The following is a 25,342-nucleotide window of genomic DNA, read 5'->3' on the forward strand; positions in this document are numbered from 1 at the left end:
ACTATAGTGACACGTCCTATTGGGTGGTCACTGCATTGAAGAAAATACCGCCTGGAAGTACAGTACATTGCGAACTAATGCTGCGTCGATCAAAGTCTACAGTTCGTCGAACTCTTGGAAGGCATTAATTGATCATATACATGCAGTCATTGACATACGTGTCGATGTAGAGCAAAGAAGTGATCTTAAGTAGCCGTCGAAATTCAATACTGCCAGTGGTTGGATATCATTTGTTTGGAATACAGTATAATGCCAAATAACAAGCCTTGTAAGAACGACATCTTTTCACACACTAAAACTTCCCCAGTGTTATGATAGCATTAAAACTAACCGTTATTCACAATTACTTAGGTCGCCAGAAAACAACTCCACGCAGCTTACGTTTTCAGCCCGACATTTTGAAACGCAGTCTGAAACACGGTTATGAGCTCCAAATCTTTTACTGTCTATTTAGCGGTCGTCAGATTCCGATTTATCGCGTGAAACGTTGAAAAACAGAGCCTACTGTCAATTTTCATTGTTTTCTGTGCTGATGCGCAGACCGGTAGGCGTGTTATTGCCTTCTGGGTAATCTGTATTTTGGATGAACGTGAGTCTCAGTTCCTGTTGGTATCTTATCTTCCTTTACCATTATCTATTTCCCATGAAATCAACAAAAAGAACATCCTTTTTGTCTCGAAAAATGAACTGTCATCATTTTGCGATTCGACTAAGGACACTGACTAAATTTTTTTCTGCTTTGCTGAAGCTGAATGGCGCCACTGCATTGAGTGCTGTTTCCATTCTGCATTGATGTAGGATATTAACGTCTCGCCACCCGTAGCAATGTGGGAAAACAAATCATCTACATCTTGTGGATGGCGATCCAACATCGCACGCCTGCTTGACATTCTTTGCTCCGTGTTGGTCGGTAAGCACTTCCGTATCACACTGCACAAAATTTGTGATATCTGAGCTTTCCTTGACAATGTGTAAATAATGGAGCATCCATTTTCTTCACCAATCACTTCATCAAGCAGAGTACAAACCGTCAAGCGTCGATCAAATCCAAATTTCCGGTCCACTCGTTGCTCGATTTCATCGGCCTGGATATTGGACATGCCAATCCGCTCTTTATCATACACATAAACAAGGCACAACTCCGGACGCATTTGAGCAGCTATTGAACCTTTTGCAAAGAAAAATCGAATTCGAAAACGCACGTCACAATTGACGGGAGCCGCGATTTTCGAAGCCACTGTTGTTTGATTTTACACAGAGTCAAATGACTAGTGAGTCAACACGAAGACTTTAAATAATCTTTAGAAGGCTTTGAATTTGCAAAACTTTGTTCTGAGTTGATGACATTTAATTGTAAGCAAACAGCGCTTACTTTTCGAATGTGTCTCGTACCAAGTATATCACAGACTAACATTCCACAGAAAATGCCGAATGGCCCCTACATATCCTCCTGCAATCGTCATCAGTGAACTATGGACTCTGGCGTAAACATCTTGTACTTCCTACATACATCCATCCACCATACCGCTAATTCGATGTCACGGTACCAGAAACACTCTTGTAAAGCATAATTTTATGCCATTTGTGTCGCAGTGTAAGTTTGGAGTTTGAACAAATTACTTTTACCTCAGTTAGCTTTTTTGCGACATTCATACCAGTTTTTAATATTTACATTTCTTTTCGAAGATATAACGTTAATTGTTGCTACTGTAATGTGGCCGAAAGGTTAGAACTTCTTTGTGGACGCATGGCTTCTTGAAAGATAATGTAATCTTGATTTCAGTTCGTCCGTAAGGCTCCGTTAATAAGCGGTAAGACAGCCCAATGATATGGAGAAGGAAAAAAAGAACTCTCTTCCATTCAAGTAGCAGACAGACATCAGCATACAAGTAGTCACGCTGTGCCGCAAAGAGGCACTGTTTATTTATCGCTCGAATGTACAATACAACAATAGCCACTCTGAAATTTCTTTCCCATTGATGCGCGATAAATGGAAGTTTGTTAAATGTTGCCCGAAGTTTAATCATAGATTAGCTAAATCTCGACAGCGCTCGGATTCAGTTTACGATTCCTGCGACTGCAAATGCGCCATTTTAACACCTCGTCTAGAGAATCAGAAGAAACACACAATAGTTTTGTCGTAGTGGGAGTTGGCTTAAGAAGAAACTAGTCGAGATCATTTCCAAAGAAATTTCACAACTCACACGACTGACTGTATGTGGTTAGGCAATATATGAACAAAAGAGAGCTAACAAGTGGATTTATTGCTGTATGGGACACGGCACGATTATATCAAATGGCGTTTACTTATTGAAAACGTTGTTGCAGGAAGTCTGAAGGATTACCTAGTTTTTCATACGCAGGCTATCCTTGTAGCTTAAAGGTGTTTAAGTGAAAGGTATCTTACCTTTTAAATAAGTAGCAAAATACATCATAATTGAGTAACGTTTATCTTGTTGTCTGACTGCAGGCGTACTGTAAAAGTCAGCATCTTCGGACTATTGTGTAATGTTCAGATAATATCACTATCATCAGGAGCAGCTGAAATTTGAATAAAAGCTTTTTATTGACTGCCCATTTCGATTTCATGAGGTCCATAAAAAATCAAGCCAGCGTGCTTATCATAGGTAATATTAAGACATCAGTTATAAATTGTACTCTTAGCGGTTCTTTTCAGTCATGCCTTCTGAATGAAAATTGCGTGGTTGGCACCCAAGCCCGCCACAGTTACACGATTCGCAAACATTTAGAAACCTTTAGCACTCTTTCGCATGAATCACATGACACACATCCTGTCTCAGGGGGGTAACGGGATGGCGATACGAAAGGCATCCGGCCACCCTTTAAAAATTAACCACGCTTGATCCGTTCATAACCATGCCGAACCTGCGCTGATGCGAAACAAAGGCACAATAAAAAAAGAAGACCGTACGAGTATATAGAATATTTCAAATATTTCAAAACATTTGCATCAAACGTCAAGGAATGATAGATCACATCATGGGCAACTACTTTTGTTAGAGATAAAATGTTCGCTGACGCTTCTCGGCGACTGTAGAAGTCCTGTTGTATTGGTTATGCACTTGAGAGGTGGCAGGGTGTAGGCGCTCTGCATCGTGTGTATGCAATGGGTGTTGCCTATAAACGGGTGAAAGGGGGTAGCTGAGTCAATCAAAGCTCTCGTGTTGCTTCGAAAATATCTTTCTCCGCTTAGAGACATTTCTTCTTAAGACTTTCTTGTCGAAAATCCCTCTACGAGTTTATTGGGGCAGGTAGTATGCAGCACATTTGCTTAGTGGACTCTTCTAGTTCGGCGAAATCTCGTCATCCCAGGACGGACAAAGGCATGCCTAGGTTTACCGGGCAGTGTGACCAAACATTTAGTCTCAAATAAAAGTTGTTCCCTATGACATGATCTAACACTACTACATGTTTGATGGAAGGATTCTGAAACATCACGTGTATAATTGTCGGGGGAAATGGTTACTAGGAACCATTCAGATTAAATTTTACCTCAACGTCTCTGCATTACCTAAGCTGAGTACACTGGACTGATATTTTGTGAATGGGAGTTTGTGTAATCGAAACTGGTAGTCAATAAAGTCAATTTGGTAATGAAGGATAGGGTGGGGGTTAAAAATTGTTTAGGGAGATCAAGGCATGGATACAGTAATCAGGTTCAAATGAATTTACCTTGCAGTAGCAATTCAGACATGAAGAAGGGTGCGCAGGAAGAGCTGCATCAGAACAATCTTTCGACTGAACAGTAACAACAGCAACAATATTCAGTAAAACCTTTTTTATTCTAGCGGTAGAACAGCCTGTTGATAATGAGGCTTCTTTGAATATTTGCACGCTGTACGTTACCACCTACATAAAATGAACTGTCTAGGGCAGTGTTTAGACCTGCGCATTTACCAAGCGTTCATGCGTGAGGTAGATTAATACAACCTCTGATTTCCTTCACCAGTATGTTGTCATTTACTTATAAAGCGAAATACTGTGTTGCTCTCTTGGCGACTCAAGATTTTTGAAATATCTAATATCCGTTTTGATTCGTCAAAATTTTCAGATCATATACAGTTCCAGTAACACAGTGGGGAAGCCTGAGAAGATAATTAAAAGAAGGCCAGAGGCGGCGGAACGTAAGGTTTTCTCGGAATGCGCAAAACGAACTGAAGTGCTAAAAATATTAACGAAAGAGAAGTCGTCATCACCCATGGAATTCTTAAAAGCCGAAAATCGCTAGGGAATACTGAGGGGAGAAGAAAGTTTACTTCTGGACATCTGACTATTGCTGTTCGTTGTCCGCAATTATGCACCCTCCCCCGCCCCCCCCCCCCAACACACACACACACACACACACACACACACACACACACACACACAGAGAGAGAGAGAGAGAGAGAGAGAGAGAGAGAGTGAGAGGAGGAGGAGGAGGAGGAAGGGGGACAGCGGGGGTAAGGTTCTGGAATTCTTGGTACAGTACACCGAAACGTATAGCTCTGTACAGAAGTGAGTGAAACGTAGTCTCCACATGACCAGTGATACGAGGAAGTTGCACGCGCGATGGACTGTAGTTAGCTGACCATCCCTGTCGCGTGTTTTGCAATATGTTGTGGTCTCTGCTTCCGGGAAATGTACCAAACAAAAACATCCCGTATCTTGTGGGACTACCGTCATCCTCAGTTTATCTCTGGTCTCCATCTGTTAACGGATGTGCGTTGAGCACAGTACTTCGCCAATGTCCCTACTACTATATAAAAAACCCAAACTGAGTGAGAGAAAAATCACTGTGCGTCTGCCTCTGTAGGTTCCCTAATCTCGCTCATCTCATTCTCATGGTGCGCAATTGAGATGTAGATGCTGGAAACATAATGGCCGCAGTCTTCATTGAAGATTAAATTTACTCAACAGGGCTTCGCAAGAACTACATGATGTCTATTTAGCTCCCCGAGCATTTCTGTTACTCTTTCGTGTGGGCCTTAATTGCTCTGTTACGACCCTGGCAGCGCATCTCTGATTTCGTTCGATGCCTGTTGCCGCACCTACTTGATAAGGACCCCAAGTACTGAAAGAATGCTCTAAAATTGGTATCACTATTGTCTTGTATGCATTACCACTGCAGGTGCATTGCACTTTCTCATTTAAGAAAAATCCAAGTCTTTCATTCGCCCCCCCCCCCCCCCCCACTAACATTGATTTTAGGTGATCTCTTAATTTCGTATTGCTTCTTGGTATTATCCTTAATATACGATTTAGCGAACTGAAAAATACCGAAGAAAAAATGTTTCAAATGGCTCTAAGCACTATGGGACTTAACATCTGAGGTCATCAGTCCCCTAGACTTAGAACTACGTAATCCTAACTAACCTAAGGACATCACACACATCCATGCCCGAGGCAGGATTCGAACCTGCGACCGTAGCAGCAGCGCGGTTCCGGGCTAGAACCGCTCGGCCACAGAGGCCGGCTACCGAAGAAAGTCTTAGACTTGTCACAAGCATAATTACTTAGACAGAAGAACTGTAGAGACTTGGCGCCGTTATGAGGTGTTTAGACTGAATTTATGCATATATTTCTGTCTGGAGAGTGTGAACTCACTACTGACCGATGACGACGAAGAACCCCTTCGGTTTCGTGAACGGCCACTTCCGTGGGCGTGCCAGTGAACCATGTTGGTAGTTTACATGAAAAAACTTTCTGCTGGTTTGAGATTGCTCGTAAGTGAGTTTATGTGATGAATAACGGCGTTCCATTAAATTTATTCATTTAATTTTTGGCATTTCACTTTTGATCTTTGTGGCGAAAGGCCGAAAAACCGACAACTTCTACGCTACTAAATATGTAATTTAGTGCTCCAGAAAATGCGTTTGGTTGTCTTGTTTTGTGAAGAAAGCATGACTGGAAAGTTACTGAACTCGCTTTCATCTCTTCTTGACATCGATCACTGGCCGTAAGTACTGTATATTTCAAAATTTACTTTGAGTGTGAATTGCACTTCTCGGTATTCTGATAGTTCTTGTAAATTTATTTTGTGTAGCCATTAGAGAACATAGACTACCACATTTACACCTGATGTACAAGACATCGAGCCACTGATTGCAGATTGCGATGCGTACCTAAAATTATATTCTGCCATTTATTTGACTTTACTTCACTGTGTCAGTGTTTTATGAGAAGCTATGGCGTGCCATACCAATTTACTTTGGGCCCTCTAATCATTAAGCCAGTATGTTTAACGGTCAGATTATTAATGTAAATGTTCAGTTTGATTCTTACTTGGTCCCAGCATATTCTCGATACATAACGCGATTTTTATGCTCGAAAAACTGTGTGTGTGTGTGTGTGTGTGTGTGTGTGTGTGTGTACAGTGACAAGTACCACAGTAGCTTTGCCTTTGAATTCTCCCTATGGTGAACATGTCCACTGCAGTGGGCAGCTGTTAATGGTCGCTTCTTTGGCGTTTTCAATCAGTCCTGAGACTGCAAATGCACGCAGTCGACTCCAGAGAACACTCCCTACTGGTCCTGTGCCCTGCGAACATTTGCAGGCTCAGGAGTGATTGAAAATTCCAAATTAGCGACCATTATTATGTATCCACTGCAAGTGGACATATGCACTATAGGTTAAAGTATAGTTTCTCACCTTACTCCGCCCCACTACTAGAAGGACGAGCTAGTCCTCCGAATGAAGGAAGTGAAGGGCATGTCGTATTCCACTACACCCGGAATTACAGACAATAAGCCGCGTCTATAAAGTCCACAACGCGGCCTGGTGTACCTCGTTCCAGCCACGCAGACGGTATGAGGTCCTTCCCACTCGTCTTCGCATTGGACGCAGCTCTCGGAAGCATGACGGTTTTCCAACGTGTGATGCTTGTGGTGTGCAGATCACGGTGGAGCACATTTTAATAGACTGTATTTTGTATTCAGACAAGAGGGCAGCAGCTAATTTGTCGACGGATTTGCCCTGTATTGTAACTGACAATGACAGGAGCGTGGTATGCCTTTTAAGATTTTGAAAATGTCCGACTTTTTCCTTAAAATTTTACGGCGACCTTTTTAATGTGTTGTTAGGGTGGTTGGCTCATCCGTGTTTTTTGTTAATGACCAGTGAGCCACATAATCCTGTAAATGTATTTTAGTTTTTCTCTTGTGTTTTAATTGACAGTTTTTGCAGATCTGATCATTTTAATTTTGTCTTATGGGATATGAGCTAGTGTGACAGTGCGGGTGATAATGAGTGCGAATGGGAGAGAGTGAGTGAAGTTTTAGCTCAGATTGCTTCTTACTTCTTTTATCGAATTTTATAGGTTTTAACTACATTCTTTTCTATTAATTTTCGTTCGGGCGCTGATAACCTTGTAGATGTGTGCCCCTAAGCTACAAACACACAATGCGCTTAGTAACGCCCTGTAGGGTTCAGGCTAATGCGGTAATATTTTTAGGGAGAGAAGCACATCGTTGAGAAATTAGCTGTACTGTTTAACATTACTTTTAGAACATTTGCAAGGATCAGAAACAAAAACCGTTTTATGAAACCTTCCATCGTCATGGCCGATGCTGTTGTTTTTCTAACGAGCAGTCTGTTTCCTACGATGGTGTGTTCTCTATAGCTCAGAAAATTCGTAATGCAGCAATGTCTCTGCATCATAGATTAGAAAGTACTACTCCACTACCAACCACTAGTAAGTTTTATTATATGCTACTTTCGCTGTTACGTAAAATAGTTATAGAAGACTGTTTCGTTTTTCTTGTTTGTAACCTGAAATTCCAACAGTACGACTATGAAAACATTGTGCTAAAGAACTTTTCATCAGCAAAAAGCTCAGAATGAAGAGAATACTTTGTTGAAATGACTGACTGCTGGTAAAAGACACATATAGGTACTGTCGTAGTTGCAAATAACCATGTTGTCTTAAGCAGGTTTATCCACTTTCTATTTCGCTGTTATGTCTCATTACATTTAGTTTTCTTTATATTCATCTGTATAACAAATTACACTAATTTCAGGTTTTTTGACTTTAAATTAAACTCCGATCCATCGACGTCATGATATTTCTGTGTAGTTTTCACTGGGCTTTTAAGATACAAATTGTGAGTGTATAATGAACGTATCAAATAAAAAACTGGAAACTGTGTGTGGAATACACCATTTCTTATACCCACGTTGGTGTATTATCCACAATACGCAACTCTTTTGAATATTAATTGGTTAGTGAGTATGTTGCTCCTTTCCTAGACGTTGTATACTTACACTTATTGTGAAGACGTGTATTTCCATATTTTTACACCCTTAGCTATGAAAGTAAGAATATAAATTATGGAAATCAATACAGGACTCACTTCAACAATTGCGCTAGATCTTGATAAGTAATGTCTAACTTGACAGTCTAGGAATATATTTTTTCTCCTTTTTTGTGTATGCTGTTTATAAACACACACACACACACACACACACACACACACACGCGCGCGCGCGCGAGAGAGAGAGAGAGAGAGAGAGAGAGAGAAAGAGAGAGAGAGAGAAAGAGAGAGAGAGAGAGAGAGAGAGAACTGCCTGATCGACCACTCGAAATGAAATCTCCGTCCTCACCTCTTTGTACACAATTACATCAGCTACTTTCTTAAATCCCTGACTGATGAACAGATTAAATGCGTCTGTCTTGATGTCGCGAAGTACATTACACTTGTATAACCACGATAACGAAAGCTGTTTTGGTTGCTTTGTTTTCAGTTTGAAGGGTTTTTTCACAGTTGTGGCTTCTTCTTTCCATTTCATGTGATACATTGAGCAATTTGTCGCCTCTTCGATTTTAGAGGCGCTGTGCTGTTGCTGTTTATAGCACAATTACGACTACACTGATCAGCCACACTTCAGCTTCGCCAACGTGCACGCTTAGGTCACGTAACTAAGACGTGGAGGCACGAAACGTATACAACAAGTGTTTGGAATACAGAATGAGAAGCTGTTGATTTCAACGGCTTTAGGAAGAGGACATATTGGAATGGTCGGTTTTTGGAAGCGATAATTACATAAGCGGCGATACTTGTTTCTGCAATGGTAGTATTTTCTTAAAATGGACGAATAACAGATATATTTCCTGGCAATATAACATCAAGCATGTGTTGGACACTTTCCAGCTCTGTAAGGCTGAATAGGCCGTAAATGTGAACGCGCCTGGTGACAGAGTGCTACAAGTGCTTCCAACCAAGTTACTGCATATGAGACCCTGCAAAATGCGTGGTAGCACTCGTTCTTGTTAACGCAACTACGATTTCACGGCCACGGGAACTGTGTGTTCGGATTACGGAACAATTTAAAGACGTTGCTTGATCAGATGAATTATGCTTCATGTCACGTCATGTGTATAACAGGGCAGCATGCGTTCCCTTTTTGGTCAGCGTCTGGTGGCTACTTATGCACAGATCGCATATCTAATTTGCTATTAGGGTATTTACTTGGTGTTCCCGCAAATCCATGACTGTCACAGGAGACATCATTAACTGCTGAATGCGTCGGTATCATGGCTGACCATTTGCATTCCTCACGACTAATGCTTTCTTACCAGTTGTAGCGATCCGAATCAGGAGAACTGTCCATGTCCCATAGCAGTACCCGTAGTACAGCTGTCTCTGGAGCATGATCGTAAACTGCAGCTGACATTTTGTCATGCAAATTACCTAGATGTATGGCGTCATCGAAAACCAGTCCAGATATTACGCATTACATCCCTGTAATCCACCGGATTTGGTGATGTGTACAGGAAAATTTCCAGTCATCTACCTTCCGGTTTTGTTGAGAACTTGTAGAAGTCTTGCTATGCTGAACTGAAGTTGATTTTTGGTAGCAAAAGTAAGCCAGCATGCTATTAGGTGGGTGATAATAACATTCGAGATTATCGCTGTAGGACCTGTTCATTGTTAGCAAGGTTATGTCCACATTATTTTAATAGCACTTCCTGAAAGGAATGAGATAAAAATATCTATATAACGTTTCAACGTTCATTCCCTTTTATTTATACTGTGCGAAAGACTATCATAAAAGTTAGCTCTTTTCCAATATCTACGGAAAAAAAAACATTCCGCATCAGCTTATCCCATTTGAAATCACAGAAATCGGATTGTTACAGTTGTATTATTTAATCCGAACAACTAAAAACCTTTGACAGCGTCTTTGAGTTTTTCTGAGCTTTTTCTTCACTCTTTTGTTGCACGAATCTTGGATGCTCGAATGGTGCTGACGAATCAACCGACCGAGACCTTTGTTGACGGAAAACTCTGTGTGCCCTTCCTCCACAGTTGAATACATCCAAACTGAAATATTGCATTGAATAGTTCGATGTCTGTACAGTCGTTCTGCTATGTTCATTATACTTCATATTCATTCGTGTTGTTACCAATCACTATTTAATATGTGAGACATAAATCCAGAACAGTATGACTGATGGTGCAGTTGTTTTCTGTGGTGGCTTGTGCTACATGCGAAACACTGCACATTCACAAAAGCACAAGATAGCAAATAAAACATGACAGGAAAGATCTGTCAGTATAAACTGGTGTGCAAACGTAAGTTTAATTGGACGAATGATTGTCACAAGAAACTAGAACCACACGTCAATTCTCATAGCACAAACTAAATAGTGGTTCTGGCTTGAAACAGTGCGAACTATCAAGAAACAGTGCGAACTATCAAGAAATGATGGACGAAACTGAAAACATTCTAAAGTTACATGCTCACTCGCCATTAATTCATGAGTACTGTATGATGTTTCACCATACGTAATTTAAACTCTTACTGCTGGAATATAATTTGGAAACAGAAACCAAGGTGAATTCTGTACTGTATTCACACAATAGGCGTCGCAGCCTAGCGTAAATTTGATGTTGTTGTCGACCAGTTATATTGTCACGTTCTTATACCTTTTAATCAACGCATCAAACAAGTTCAGGACACGGCATAATGATACTTTTCCGGGACTCATTTGGTACAGTAATACAGTGTTTTTCCTAGAAATAAACGGTACATTTCAGTACATATCTTTGTGAGATCTTAAAGGATCTGCTTTATATCTGTTGTACCAATTGTCCAACTAACAGTTTCCCGTTGCCTTCCGCATCATATGCCGTTAACCTTAATTAGTTAATCCGCCTTTAGGAATGGGTTCCATTCTAGCGCCATCTGTTTCTGATTTCTCCCTTTATTTTGATAAGATCTAGATTTCATAGGATCCAGACACAGTTCGGTTTCCAAATTTTCAGCAGCTTCGGAAGTAGTCTAGGAGTTCTATTGCACATCGTTGTGTCTGAATTTTCTGACATCGGCACTGCCACCAACGTTTGGAATATTATGGACCCATTACGCAAAATTGTTTCATTAAAGGTTATCTTTACAAGCTTCATCAGTGACTTAATAATCGGTGGTCATCTTAATTGTTGTTAACATATAAACATCTGCCTCGCTGGAAGTACTGAAGAGTCTAGGAAATGCCTGTACGTTCCTAGATTCGAGGAGGGAAAAATTTCTCGCGGTTCTAGGCGCTCAGTCCGGAGCCGCGCGACTGCTACGTCGCAGGTTCGAATCCTGCCTCGGGCATGGATGTGTGTGACGTCCTTAGGTTAGTTAGGTTTAAGTAGTTCTAAGTTCTAGGGGACTGATGACCACAGATGTTAAGTCCCATAGTGCTCAGAGCCATTTTTTTGAGGGAAAAATCCTCCCCGTGGCAAAGAAGGGGGCTAAGTCTGTAGAGATATTGTTCAAACGAGTATCTTATGGGATAAGAGATCGCTTTCGACCAACCGTCAACTGTCTATTTTACGATGGTTGAGCGGCATCAAGGAGAGGGCGCCCTTATGGCGCTATAATGGAAACAATTCCTAAAGGCGAATTAACTTATTAAGGGCAACGGCATATGATGCGGAAGGCAACGGGAAACCACTGCACTGAAGCCACTACTGATATCCCTTGTCCCTCTGGACGAATCTCACAAGCATGGCAGTTCTTGAGAAAAAAAGATTTTCGCAGTGATCCACTCACACTCGACACTCCTAGTCGGTACTTTTTCAGAGATCAGTGTTATGTCTTAGAGAATAAAAAAAAAAGAGAAAATGGGAAGTATTGGAATTGAAAAGTAATATCAAATGAGGGTACGATGAACAGAGTGAGTAAACTGGAAAATGTGCTAAGAGAAATAAGAGGTGCAACACTAACATTTTAGGACAAAGTGCGATGGGAAGAAGATTTTTGAGCGTGAATAATATAAAGTAATATTTAGACGAGGAGGAGAAAAGCGAATGAATTGGTTTAATTTACAAGAAAAATCTGGATAAGAAGATTATGTCAGTTAATATTGTTAATGAGAGAGTAATATCAATCGACATTGTAAGCAACTAAACGGATATTTTGATCATTCAAGTTACACGACATAATCTGATACAGAGAAAGAGGAAATAGATGAAATATAGAAACAAATCGTGAAAATCTATGAAGGTAATGAAAAGGCTCAAGAAAAAAGGATGATAATTGGAGACTGGAACGACATAGTAGGGAAAAGTAAACAGAACAATATAGTGGCAGGATTCTAACTTGAAACATAAACGAAGAGGATGTCAGTGTAATAGCCTTCTGTGAACGCTTTCAATCTCTGGATGACAAAAGCTTTGTTTAAGAACAATCAACGAAGACCGTGCGCATGGAAAGCCCCTAGTAACAATACAAATTCCAGACAGATTTTATTATTACTAACTAAAGATTCAAAAACAGTATCAAAATGGCGAAAACCTTCTCTGGAACAGATACTGTTACTGATCACAACTTGATGTTGGCAAGCCTACGAACAAGACTGAAGCATGTTAAACGAAAGCAACTGGTAAGGTAATAGGATATGAGTAAGCTAGAACCAGAACAATCTAAGCGCTAATTCAAATCGCTGAAGAATAACTGGAAAATTCAGCAGAAAGGATCAGCGTACCGGAGGAATGGAATATGATTAAAAATGTAATTCTGAAAGCCTTAGGGCAAGAGATTGCAGAAGTAAAGAAGGGAAAGAATAGGAAAGAATTGATCACATCAAACACGTCAGATAAATTGGATAAACGTTGGAAATTTGAGAATGACTGTTGTGTAAAAGGAAAGCAGCAGTATAGAAAGCTGAATAATATACTGAGAAGATCAAATGACGAGACTAGAAAGGAATGTATGAAAAGTCAGTGTGAGGAGACTGAAGAACTGGAAAAGGAAAGTAAATTAGAAGCAATGTGCGGAATAATTAAGAACATAAAAAATAAACATCCAAGAAAAGTAAGCAGAAAGAGTACACTATACAAAAGTGGAAATATGATAGCACACATAGAAGAAAAAAATAGATCTGGAAGGAACATGTTGAGTAATTATTTGAAACACAAGGAATTTATAGGCGCGTACAATTAGAATGTGATGAAATGTATATGAACCAAAGTAGATGTGATGTGGAGGACATTTAAGTTCTCAGAAGGAGGAAAACAGTGAGTTGTGATAAAGTACCATGTGAAGCTTAAAGGCATTCGGAAATAGCGCAGTATCCTGATCTACCGATCTCATCGATATGTGACGAAGGCATTTGGCCTGAAAATGCACTTATAACTATCCGAGTCCTTTATCAAGGATACAACGTAAAACAACGCAAAGATTGCGGGACAGTTAATTTCATATTACGTCACATTACAAAGGCCATTTGTAGCCTTTTATTCAGACGATTAGAAAGAAAAATGTAAGACAACTTGGGTGAGGTTGTATTCAGGTAAGGAAACAATACGAGATGCTACTGCATGTTTGAGGGTGATAGATATGTACACACTTTATGTTGACTGGGATAAAGTGTTTAACAGAGTTAACTGGATTATCTTCCTGAAAACCGTGAACGATGTAGGTGTAGGCTGGAAGGACATAAGACGTATGAAGGAACTCTACACGAGACAGAAAGTGGAAGTAAGGATTAGCAGTGAGAAAACTGAAAGGGCAGGTGTTGGAAGAGGTGTTGAGACAGGGTGTTATTTTTCAGGAACAGTTTTCGCTATTCATGCTGAGAAACTAGCAGATAACACATCATAAAAAGAAAGTGGCATAAAACTAGAAGAAAGGATAAAGATAAATACGTACGCAGACGATCAATCAAGGGAATAATTACAATTTTTGAAATGGATTGTAAAGGTGGAAGCAGAGTATGAAATGCCAATAAACATAGGAACGAACAAAGTGATGAGAATTATAAAACATGAAGGTCCCTTCAAAATATCATTGGAAGGAAAGATAATGGAAGAAGAAATTTTTTTGATATTTGGGATACCTGATGACAGAAAATGGACGAAAGAGGCGAAAAAGTTTGTTGACAGCAAAAATAATTCCGGTAGTATTAAGAAAGGGACTGGCCAAGTGTTTTGTCTGGAATCTAGTATTATATGTAAGCGAATCGCGGACAGTCAGAAAGAAAGAAGAAAAATACCTGGATAATTATGAAGTTTGGATTGGCAAAAAATACTAAAAGTTAAATGGACTACATAACGACGACTGGAGAAATACTTATGAGAAGTCTAAGGATGAGAAAACATCTTGAATGGGATATGCATTGCAAAGAAACTGCCTTTAAGGAAGAGGCATTGAAGGAAAGATTCTAGTGAAGACAGGGGGAGGAAGGAGAATACTGAGAATGCTGAATGACATTAAAAGTTGACAAAGTTCGCAGTGGATTAAGGACGAATTACAGAACGGTCGCAAGTAGAAAGCTTCCAATCGATAACTTTCTTAAAACAACCCACCAGTGAAGAAGAAGAAGATAACCTTTTCCACCCTGAGAGAAAAGTTATTAAATATGTCCTGTAGAATCAGGTAAAATACTGAAAAAATTGGAAAAGGATAGTTTGTTCAAGAAGTCACTAGCATTACTGTGCTACTTAAAATTTCAAACTCGTATAAATCCAACTGACACTTCATGCATGTGTTTAGACTTCTTACATACGTTAAATGATCAGACATCTAGTGAAGAATGTTATTTTATCTGTATTTAATATTTTACCTTACCCTATTGATTTTCATTAGCATTAATAGCATTTTGTTTAAAAGAAATATAGAGTTTTGCACTTGCTCAGCTAGAGAAGGAATGGAAGGATAGATTGTCACGTCTGAAGCTGATTAGGAACACCACAGTAAATGTTAATCACGAACTGGGGTTCGAACCAGAGTACTCCCAATCACTGCGGCATCACGCTTGGTACGTTTTTATAGCTCCAGGAGCAGCTACAGTTGATATTCTCCAACATGCAGCTACATCTACTTAAATCAATAATAAAAAAGAAAATACTAATTCTGTCAAACAAAGTTGTCGTTTGTCACTGAAACCATGTCAGTAAACTGACAGGGCTATAGCCTATCCCAGATGTTATTTAGTATGTATACCTACGAAGCAGAAAAGAAACCCAAAGAAAAATTTGGAAAGCTCATGGGATGAAAGAAAAACTGAGGGTTGTTGATGACATAATAATTCTGTCACTGACTGAAGTCTGTAGCATCTTGAAGAAATTATACGTCGAATATCAAAAAAGTAAAAAGTAAAACACGCGGAATGGAATATAGTCGAATTGAAACAGACGATGCTGAGGGAAAAGTATTTGAAAAACAGACACTAAATGTAGTAGATATGTTTTATTGATTGATGGTATAAAATGTAGACTGGCGGTAGCCAAAAAAGAGTTTCAGAAGAAGAGAAATTTACTAACATCGAATATAAATCTAAATGCGGGAAGTCTTTTCTGAAAGTACTTTATTGGGGTAAAACTTGGACGATAAACAGCTCAAACGAGAATCGAATAGAAGGTTTATATGTTTTGGTGCTACACAAGAATGCTGAAGATGGGCTGGGAAAATCGAATTGCTAAGGAGGAGATAAAGAATTGAATTGGTGAGAAAAGAAATTTATGGCACTACTGAGTAAAAGAAGGGACCGGTTTATAGCACATAGGCTGAGGCAACAAGTAATAGCCAATTTGGCAACTGAAATAAATCTGTGGGGGTGGAGAGGGGGGGGGGGGGGAATTGTGGAAAGATACCAAGGCTTTACGCAGTGAATGTTGGTTGCAGTAATTATGCGAAGATGAAGAGGCGTACACAGAACAGACTAGTACGGACAGTTGCATCAAATTAGGTTTTGTACTGAAGACAACAACAATAACAACGTTCAATAACCTTCAACAGATATAAATATTTCCAAATTGTGCAAAAGAAAGTAAAATATGATTCTGCGCCTACAGTTGTGACACTTGTTTCGACGGACGTAAACAAACTTGTGTTTTACATAAGACACCCCTTGCATTCAACATATTATCGTATGCTAAGATTGAGCAGATTGTTAACATGAGCACAGTTAGCCAACATGATTACATGTTTTCAATGTTTGCTATGTTAATAAGCAAGTGCGATGTTGTGAGGAGCACAAACACATCGGCAGAACAAATCAACAAGAAGTGAACACAAGCATCGTAGTTGTGGCTCGATCGCTAGGATCCTAATTTTGCTTCAGCGTCGTAGATTCCAAAGCGCTCTACCAATGAGGCCGGAATTTCGTGGTTCCGCACACCAGTAAATAAAGCTCGGCTGTGAGTAGTGCCGAAGCAGGCCCGTACTCACCTACTCAGCAGCTTCTGTAACGGCCTCATCGTCGGTGGTACATGAAATCCGAATCTTCCTTGCCATGCAGCGGGTTGGCACTGTTTTAATCGGAGCGCGTGGCACCGGTTCGATTATAAGGGAACGCCGTCCAGGTTCCCTCCAATGGGCGCGCTCCTCCTCCCCCTCCCAGTGCACACAACACAACGCATCGCGACGCGATACGCGCCGGCCGGTGAGTAAGCCGCGGTTTAGCGAAGCGGGCGCCGTTTTTTGTCTATTGCCAGCAGTTAACGGCGAGGTCGCCCAGTTTCGCAAGTTTCCGCACACCAGTTCGTTTACACTGCGCGCCGATGTAGTTGCAGATTCTCGCCTGTAGCGCCATTCACAACCATTCGCTGATTCTTAAATCAGTGCCCTGTCCAAACCTGTGGCCTGGTCGAAATGACTCAGTTGAAACTCCCAGTTAACCGCACACGGCTTGCTTTGGCGCAGCCTCTGCAAGCCGCTTCATTCAGGCTGCACGCCAGAAGAACTGTAAATTCTCGACTGTAGTGAGTTGCACGACCTTGACCTGATTTCGAAATCACTGTCCGGTCTAAATCTGTGGCTACACGAATGATTTAACTGAAGCTTGCAGAGAATCACACACAGATAAATTATTTTAATTTGGAGCAGTTGCCGCTCGCCAGTCGCTCACGCTGCGCACTAGAGGTAACAGATTCTTGCCTGCACAACCGTATTCAAATTCCGAAATCACTGGCCCCTACAAACCTGTGCTGCTTGAAAAGATTTAACTGAAGCTCCCCAGTTAAACGCAAATAGGTCACTTTAATTTGATTTTCCACAACAGTTCCTTGTTGTGATCACAACATACGTAAATAAACGTAAAACAGTTTCTGTAAATCAATCAAATATCATAAATGCAAGCATAATGTGTGTAGTATATAGCAACCGAGATGAAACTTAAACAAAGTGTAGAATACGTGGCACAGAATCGCAGATTGAAAAAAAATATAATGATACTCTTCAGAGCAAACAAACAAGTTGGAGCACATAACATGTTTAAAATGTACAAAATGTATTTCCCAGTTTGATACACGAATGTAGTCAATGAGACATGCGAATGTTCGAAGCACCAATACAGCAAACACAAACAGTGTGATCCTTATAATATTTCCTGCCAGTGTGACACCCTTTACATGGGACAATCTATATTATCTACTGCTACTTGCTGTGCTGAACACCAACGTCATCTTAAATACAAGAATTTGGCGCATTTTATGTTGGTTCATTGGCGTGGGTGGGCTGTATGTGGCTACAATCGCCGCACTTCAGACAAATTATTGTAAAAATTTAAAATATAACACAGTTTTTACATGGCTTCGAGATATGAATGTTTCCACAAAATAACATACAGATGGTAGTGTGTTGGTTAGACGATAAAAAGCTCATTTTTTTGTTGTCTAAAATACAGTGTTATTACAAATGATTGAAGCGATTTCACAGCTCTACAATAGCTTTATTATTTGAAATATTTTCACAATGCTTTGCACACACATACAAAAACTCAAAAAGTTTTTTTAGGCATTCAAAAATGTTCGATATGTGCCCCTTTAGTGATTCGGCAGACATCAAACCGATAATCAAGTTCCTCCCACATTCGGCGCAGCATGTACCCATCAATGAGTTCGAATGCATCGTTGATGCGAGCTCGCAGTTCTGGCACGTTTCTTGGTAGAGGAGGTTTAAACACTGAATCTTTCACATAACCCCACAGAAAGAAATCGCATGGGGTTAAGTCGGGAGAGCGTGGAGGCCATGACATGAATTGCTGATCATGATCTCCACCACGACCGATCCATCGGTTTTCCAATCTCCTGTTTAAGAAATGCCGAACATCATGATGGAAGTGCGGTGGAGCACCATCCTATGGTACGTTTAGCTCCCTGCTTGCTTTATTCGTCGACTTCCGTGGGCTACGCGTGAAACTTGCCCGCACGCGTTCAACCGTTTCTTCGCTCACTGCAGGCCGACCCGTTGATTTCCCCTTACATAGGCATCCAGAAGCTTTAAACTGCGCATACCATCGCCGAATGGAGTTAGCAGTTGGTGGATCTTTGTTGAACTTCGTCCTGAAGTGTCGTTGCACTGTAATGACTGACTGATGTGAGTGCATTTCAAGCACGACATACGCTTTCTCGGCTCCTGTCGCCATTTTGTCTCACTGCGCTCTCGAGCGCCTTGGCGGCAGAAACCTGAAGTGCGGCTTCAGCCAAACAAAACTTTATGAGTTTTTCTACGTATCTGTAGTGTGTCGTGACCATATGTCAATGAATGGAGCTACAGTGAATTTATGAAATCGCTTCAATCATTTGTAATAGCCCTGTATATACGCAGATGAATGAAGTGAAGAGTTTATACACACTACCAGGGGCAAGGGGTGTTACAGGAGTTATAGGTATTTGGGTAATTCAGTGTATAAAGAGAGATGAAAATCTAATAACCATGGAGGATTAGAATGCGGTTGTAGGGGAGGAGTAGAAGAAAGTGTTACGGAAAAATGTGTGCTCTGTAATAGAGATGAGGAAGGGGAAGGACTAATTGAATTCTGCAACAGATTTCAGCTATAAATAGCAACTACTCCGTTCGAGAACCACAAGGGGAGAGTGTATGCACGGGAAAGGTCTAGAGCCACGCGAAGATTCCTGCTGGACAACATCATGGTCAGACAGAGATTCTGAATTAAGGTATTCGTTTGTAAGGCGTACATAAGAACAGATATATACTCAGATCACAATTTAGTGACGATGAAGAGTAGACTGAGGTTTAAGAGAATCGTACGAAATAATCTTTGTGGAAGGATATGAGATACTAAAAACTGAGGAATAATGAAATGGGTTTGAAGTGCGATAAAGAATAGCACAGTAGGCACTTAAGCTGAAAGGCAGTGGACATCTTTAAAAAGAGAAATCACAGGAACAAGGAACGTAGCTGGGAGGAAACCTTGGGTAACGGAACGAACACTTCTAGTGGCCGATGAAAGAAGGAAGTACAAAAATGTTCAGGGGAAGTCAGGAATACAACAACATAAATCACGTAGGAATGAAATAAACAGGAAGTGCTGGGAAGCCGAGGCGAAATGGCAACAGGAAAAATGTGAAGTAATCGAAAAAGGAATGATTGTCTAGAGGACTAACTCATCATACGGAAAAGTCAAAACAACCTTAGATGAAAAAGGAAAGGAAGGTAAAATTAAGACTGCGGTGTAAAATCCAGTGTTAGCCGCAGAGAAGAGAGCGAGGAAGTGGAAAGCATACATCGAAGGCCTCTATCAGGTGGAGGAATTGTCCGATGACGTCATAGAAGAAGAAGTCAGATGATGATGTTTGGTTTGTGGGGAGCTCAACTGCGCGGTTATCAGCACCCGTACAAATTCGCAATCTTTACTCAGTCCGATCTCACCACTTTCGTGAAGGATGACAACACAAACACCCAGTCCCCGAGCGGAGAAAATCCCCAACCCGATGGGGAATCGAACCCGGGATCCCGTGATCCAGAGGCAGCAACGGAGAAGTTGGAGTCGATATGGAAGAGGTAGGGGATCAAGAGCTTTGAAGAGTTGACATGAAAATGTAAGGCAGAAGGTATAGATACCATTCTAACGGAATTTCTCAATTCATTGGGAGAAGTGGCAACCAAACAACTATTCAAGTTGACACATACAAACGGACTTTCAGGAAAAAGCATTATCCATACCGTTCCGAAGATAGTAAGGGCAGATAAGTACGAGACCTATCGCTCACTCAGCTTAATAGTTCATGCATCCAAGTTGCGGACAAGAATAATACACAGGAGAATGGAAAAGGAAGTCGAGGATACAAAACTTCCTGGCAGATTACAACTGTGTACTGGACCGAGACTCGAACTGGGGACCTGTGCCTTTCGCGGGCAACTGCTCTACCATCTGAGCTACCCAAGCGCGACTCACGACTCGTGCTCACAGCTCTAATTCCGCCAGTCCCTAGTTCGAGTATCAGTCCGGCACACAGTTTTAATCTGCCAGGTACTTTCATGTCAGTGCACACTCCGCTGCAGGGTGGAAATTTCATTCTGGATACAAGATCAATTTGACAAAATATCTAGTTTATATTAAAAATGAAGAAATTCCTCCGGCTGTATTTTATTTTGGCAACTAATTTCAACGTTGTAACAACGTCATCTTCAGGCCCTATAAAATATGCCATACATACAACAACCAATGTGACATCAGTAATCTAAGAGTTATTATGTAAACAAATAAATTATAGAAATATTACATAATGGACGACTTCAATAAAATCAATTACATTTAGGACGTTTTCATTAAATGCAGTCATTCTGGGAATTAACAATATATGTGGTACAAATGAAATTATATATACGTGATCGTGTTTATTACAGATCAATGTCAAGCAGTAAATGAGATGGGAGTGTATATAAAAAACTTAGGTGACAAGCCGTTACGCTTGCGGATAATAAACAGTGCTAAAGAGAATATGCATTGCTAATCAGACATATGTAGGGTAACATCCATCATTACAGAATAATAAAGGGAGGGAAAGGTAGAAATAGAGTTATGTTTGCATAACACTGCATTGGCATCATACTAAAGTGATAGTGAAGCGAGTTACTTAAACAACGTCAATCATAACGTCGCAAAACGAATAATAAGTAACCGGAAAACGAATATGGAACCTAGTTAATAAAAGGTAGTCTGTGGTGTAAAATACATACTAATCAATCTAAAACATACTCATTCGAATGAAAATGTAAGTTAACATGTCACTGAAAAACCCTATTTCAACATCTTTGTCTCATCAACGGCAGTAACCCTGGTCACAAGTAGTGTAATTCTTGTATACTTACATGGTTAATACAACGATCAAGTTCATAGCAATACTCCAAAAGAAGTAACTGGGTATTGTCTGTCGAAACAATTCGTCACACCTATAAAATAGTTGCAGTTCCTCTAATAAACACTTATCAGTACGAAGACACACAGTAAAGTATACAGCGTATAACATTCGTATTGTAAATGTGATCTAGTCAAAGGTTGATTAGGTTATTTGTACTTATTTGTACCACATTGTACTTACTTGTACCACATAAATTGTTAATTTCCAGAATGACTGCATTTAATGAAAATGGCCAAAATGTAATTAATTTTATTGAATTAGTCCATTATGTAATATGTCTATAATATATTTGTTTACATAATAACTCATAGATTACTGATGTCACATTCGTTGTTGTATGTATGGTATATTTTATAGGGCCTGAAGATGAAGTTATTAACAACGTTGAAACTAGTTGCCAAAATAAAATACAGCCGGAGGAATTTCTTCATTTTTAATATAAATTTATACCAGCAGACGTCCCACTGTCCTCCATTTCAACCATGGATGTACGAATAGAAAATATCTTGTTGTTTGATGAATGGCAGCTAGCTCTAAATATAAGTTAATGCGGTTGAATAGGAAAAACAAACCCGTAATGTTTGGATACTGCATTACTAGTGTCCGGCTTGAAACAGTTACGTCGTTTAAATATCTGGGCGTACCGTTGCAAGGCGATATGAAATGGAACGAACATCTGAGGATTGTGGTAGGGAAAGCGAATGGTCGACTTCGTTTTATTAACAAAATTTTGGGAAAGCGTGGTTCATCCGTAAAGGGGATCGCATGTACGACGCTAGTGCAACCTATTCATGAGTACTGCTCGAGTGTTTGGGATCCATACTAGGTTGAATAAGGAACCCATCGAAGCAATACAGGGGCGGGCTGCCAGATTTGCTACCGGTAGTTTCGAACAACACGCAAGTGTTACGAAGATGCTTCGGGAACAAAAATGGGAATCCCTGGAGGAAAGGTGAAGTTCTTTTAGAGGAAAACTATTGAGAAAATTTTGAGACCCGGATTTTGAAGCTGACTGCAAAACGTTTCTACAGCCGCCAAAATATATTGTGCTTAAGGACACGAAGATAAGATATGAGAAATTAGGGCTCATATGGAGGCATATAGATAGTCATTGTGCATCGCTCTATTCGCGAGTGGAAGCTGTTTGGTGGCCCGCAGAGTATGTACGTAGGTGCAGATCTGTTAGATGACGATCTGTTTGGCTTTAGGAAAGGTAAAGGCACCAGGCGTTCACAGAATTTCTCGAACCGAAAAAGTGTTCGAAATGGTGCAAGATGTTCGAAATCCTGAGAAAAATAGTAGTAAGGGAATAAACTATTGGGAAAAATGGCCAATATACAATATGTACAAGAGGAAAAAACAAGACTGGAAGACCAAGAACGAAGTGCTCGGATAAAATAGGGTGTAACGCAAGGATGCAGTCTTTCGCCCCTACTGTCCACCCTGTACATCGAAGAAGCAATGCCAGAAATAAAAGAAAAGTTCATGAATGGGAATAAAAGGCAGAGTGAAAGGATATCAATGATAATGTTTGTTATGACAGTACTATCCTCAATGAGAGTGAAGAAGAATTACAGGACTTGTTGAATAGAATGAACAGTTTAATGAGCAAAGAATATGAATTGAGACTAAACTGAAGAAAGGCGAAAGTAATGAGAAGCAGCAGAAATGGAATAGCGAGAACTCAACATCAAAATTGGTGATCACCAAGTTAAGGAATATTGCTAACTTGGAAGAATAATAATCCGTGACGGACTAAGCAAGGAGAGCATGAAAAGCAGGCTAGCACAAGCAAAGAGGGTCAAGAGAAGTATCGAACATAGGGCTTAGTTCGAAGAAGAAATTTCTGAGAATGTACGTTTTGAAGCACAGCATTGTATGTTGAAACATGAACTGTGGGAAAATCTGAACAGAAGAGACTCGAAGTATTTGAGATGTGTTGCTACGTAAGAATGTTGAAAATTACACAGACTGACAAAGTAAGGAATGAGGCGAAGAAAGGAACATACAGAAAACGTTGACAAGAAGCGGGAACAGAAAGCGTTAAGATATCAGGGAACAGGCTCCATGGTGCTAGAGGGAGCGGAATAGGGTAAAAACTGTAGAGGAAGACACAGATTGGAATACTCCAACACATAATTGAGGACGTAGGGTGCACTGGAGAGGAATTCGTGGCGGGCCGTATCAGACAAGTCATAAAGCTGATAACTTAAAAATAAGTAAATGAAAAGTATTTTTGTGGCGTGTAGCAGGAAGTGTGGGCGCTGCTACATTTGGTAGGACATGTAGATACCAGGAGCGAATTTCGTGGTCAGGTAAGTGAAAGTGATTACTGTTGCATTGCGAGAGGATGTGGTGAGTGTTTAGGTGTAGTGTTGGAAGGAATGTGCTGGTATAGGCGCCGCAGAGTACTAGGATCGGAGAGCAGGAGGACGACTAGGCGGTGGGTACTGTCAAGTTTGCGGGTAACATAGGATATTCGTAGGTGCAGAGTGTAGGAGACAAGTGTGGAAAAATTTGTAATTTGATAGTTGATTCGTTTAGGGGAGGGCAAGCAGATACGAAAAGCTGGGCGGAGCGTGTGGCAATCTAGGGTCTTAGAGCAAGCGTGATAGAAATTTGAAGGAGCGGAAATCCATGTAACATTTGCGTAACAGGAGATCGGTCACATCAGGGAGTTATAGATGTGAAGGATTGTGGAACAGTGTAATCCCCGCGGTCGATCGATTAGCAGTTTTAGTCTGTTGCAGTGTTCTTGTAGAACGGTTAATAGATGGCGTTCCCTTGTTAATTGGTGATTGTTAGTCCGAGGTATTTTAGTGTTTTAGTTAACTGGATATGACGTTCGTAAATGACAAGGTAGAAGTTGCGGGATTGTTAATTACGGGTGGTTCGTCATCTTATTATTGCTTGGGTTTAGGAAAGGTTGCCGCGTGGGATTAGCCGAGCGGTCTAGGGCGCTGCAGTCATGGACTGTGCGGCTGATCCCGGCAGAGGTTCGAGTCCTCCCTTGGGCATGGGTGTGTGTGTTTGTCCTTAGGATAGTTTAGGTTAAGTAGTGTGTAAGCTTAAGGACTGATGACCTTAGCAGTTAAGTCCCATAAGATGTCACACACATTTAAACATAAAAAAAAGATTGTTTTGAGGGATCATAGTTGCATCACGAGGTGAATTGATAGAGACAGATTTAGAAAGATCATTGAGATTTCTGAAATGTAGGGTAGAAGGTTAGGACAATGGTGTCATGAACATATTGAAGGAGAGGGACTGGTGAAGGCGGTTTGGGCATGTTGGCAAGGTGGAGGAGATAAAAAAGAGGACAGAATCTTGGGGTATGTCTGCAGTGAGATGGAAGGTATGAGAATTTGTGTTGCTAATAACGAGAAAGAATGGACGAGTAGAAAGGAAAAACATAGTTACTGGGAAGTGGATACGTCTGAAGTTTCTAAAGGGCACCAGAATTCAATGAACAGGTCCAGGAATACGAAAATTGCGGATTTTTGGTTGTTGAGCGGGGCGGATGGAAGATGAATTTGCTACGTGATTTGTTTCTCAGATGAGAAGTTGGGATGGAAGCAAACCTTGTGAACTGGAAGGAAGTGGTGTCGGTTCAGGTGTTGATGGATCCATTTGGAGAGAATGGATTCAAAGACCTTGGTAAAACTGAGGTGAGGCTGATGTGGTGGTAAGAGTAAGTGCCATCAGGGGTTATACGCAACTTGAGCAAAAATACAGTTCTGGAGGTT

The 25,342-nt window shown here is 40.6% G+C and overlaps 1 protein-coding gene across 4 annotated transcripts in view; it reads right to left on the reverse strand.

Annotated features, from left to right (window-relative positions):
* LOC124787895 (BTB/POZ domain-containing protein 1-like) overlaps positions 1 to 25,342 on the reverse strand; it is a 472,019-nt gene that overhangs the window by 22,537 nt on the left and 424,140 nt on the right. Inside the window, exon 1 of one of the 4 annotated variants that reach the window (XM_047254869.1) lies at positions 16,660 to 16,728. The exons of the other annotated variants lie outside the window; for them this stretch is intronic. Coding sequence (XP_047110825.1) covers positions 16,660 to 16,688 — 29 coding nt within the window. The 5' untranslated portion in view covers positions 16,689 to 16,728. Of the gene's footprint in view, positions 1 to 16,659; positions 16,729 to 25,342 lie in introns of those variants that run through there. 4 annotated transcript variants of the gene reach the window in all.

The sequence above is a fragment of the Schistocerca piceifrons genome, chromosome 3 (genome assembly GCF_021461385.2).
Source record: "Schistocerca piceifrons isolate TAMUIC-IGC-003096 chromosome 3, iqSchPice1.1, whole genome shotgun sequence".
Lineage (NCBI taxonomy): Eukaryota > Metazoa > Arthropoda > Insecta > Orthoptera > Acrididae > Schistocerca > Schistocerca piceifrons.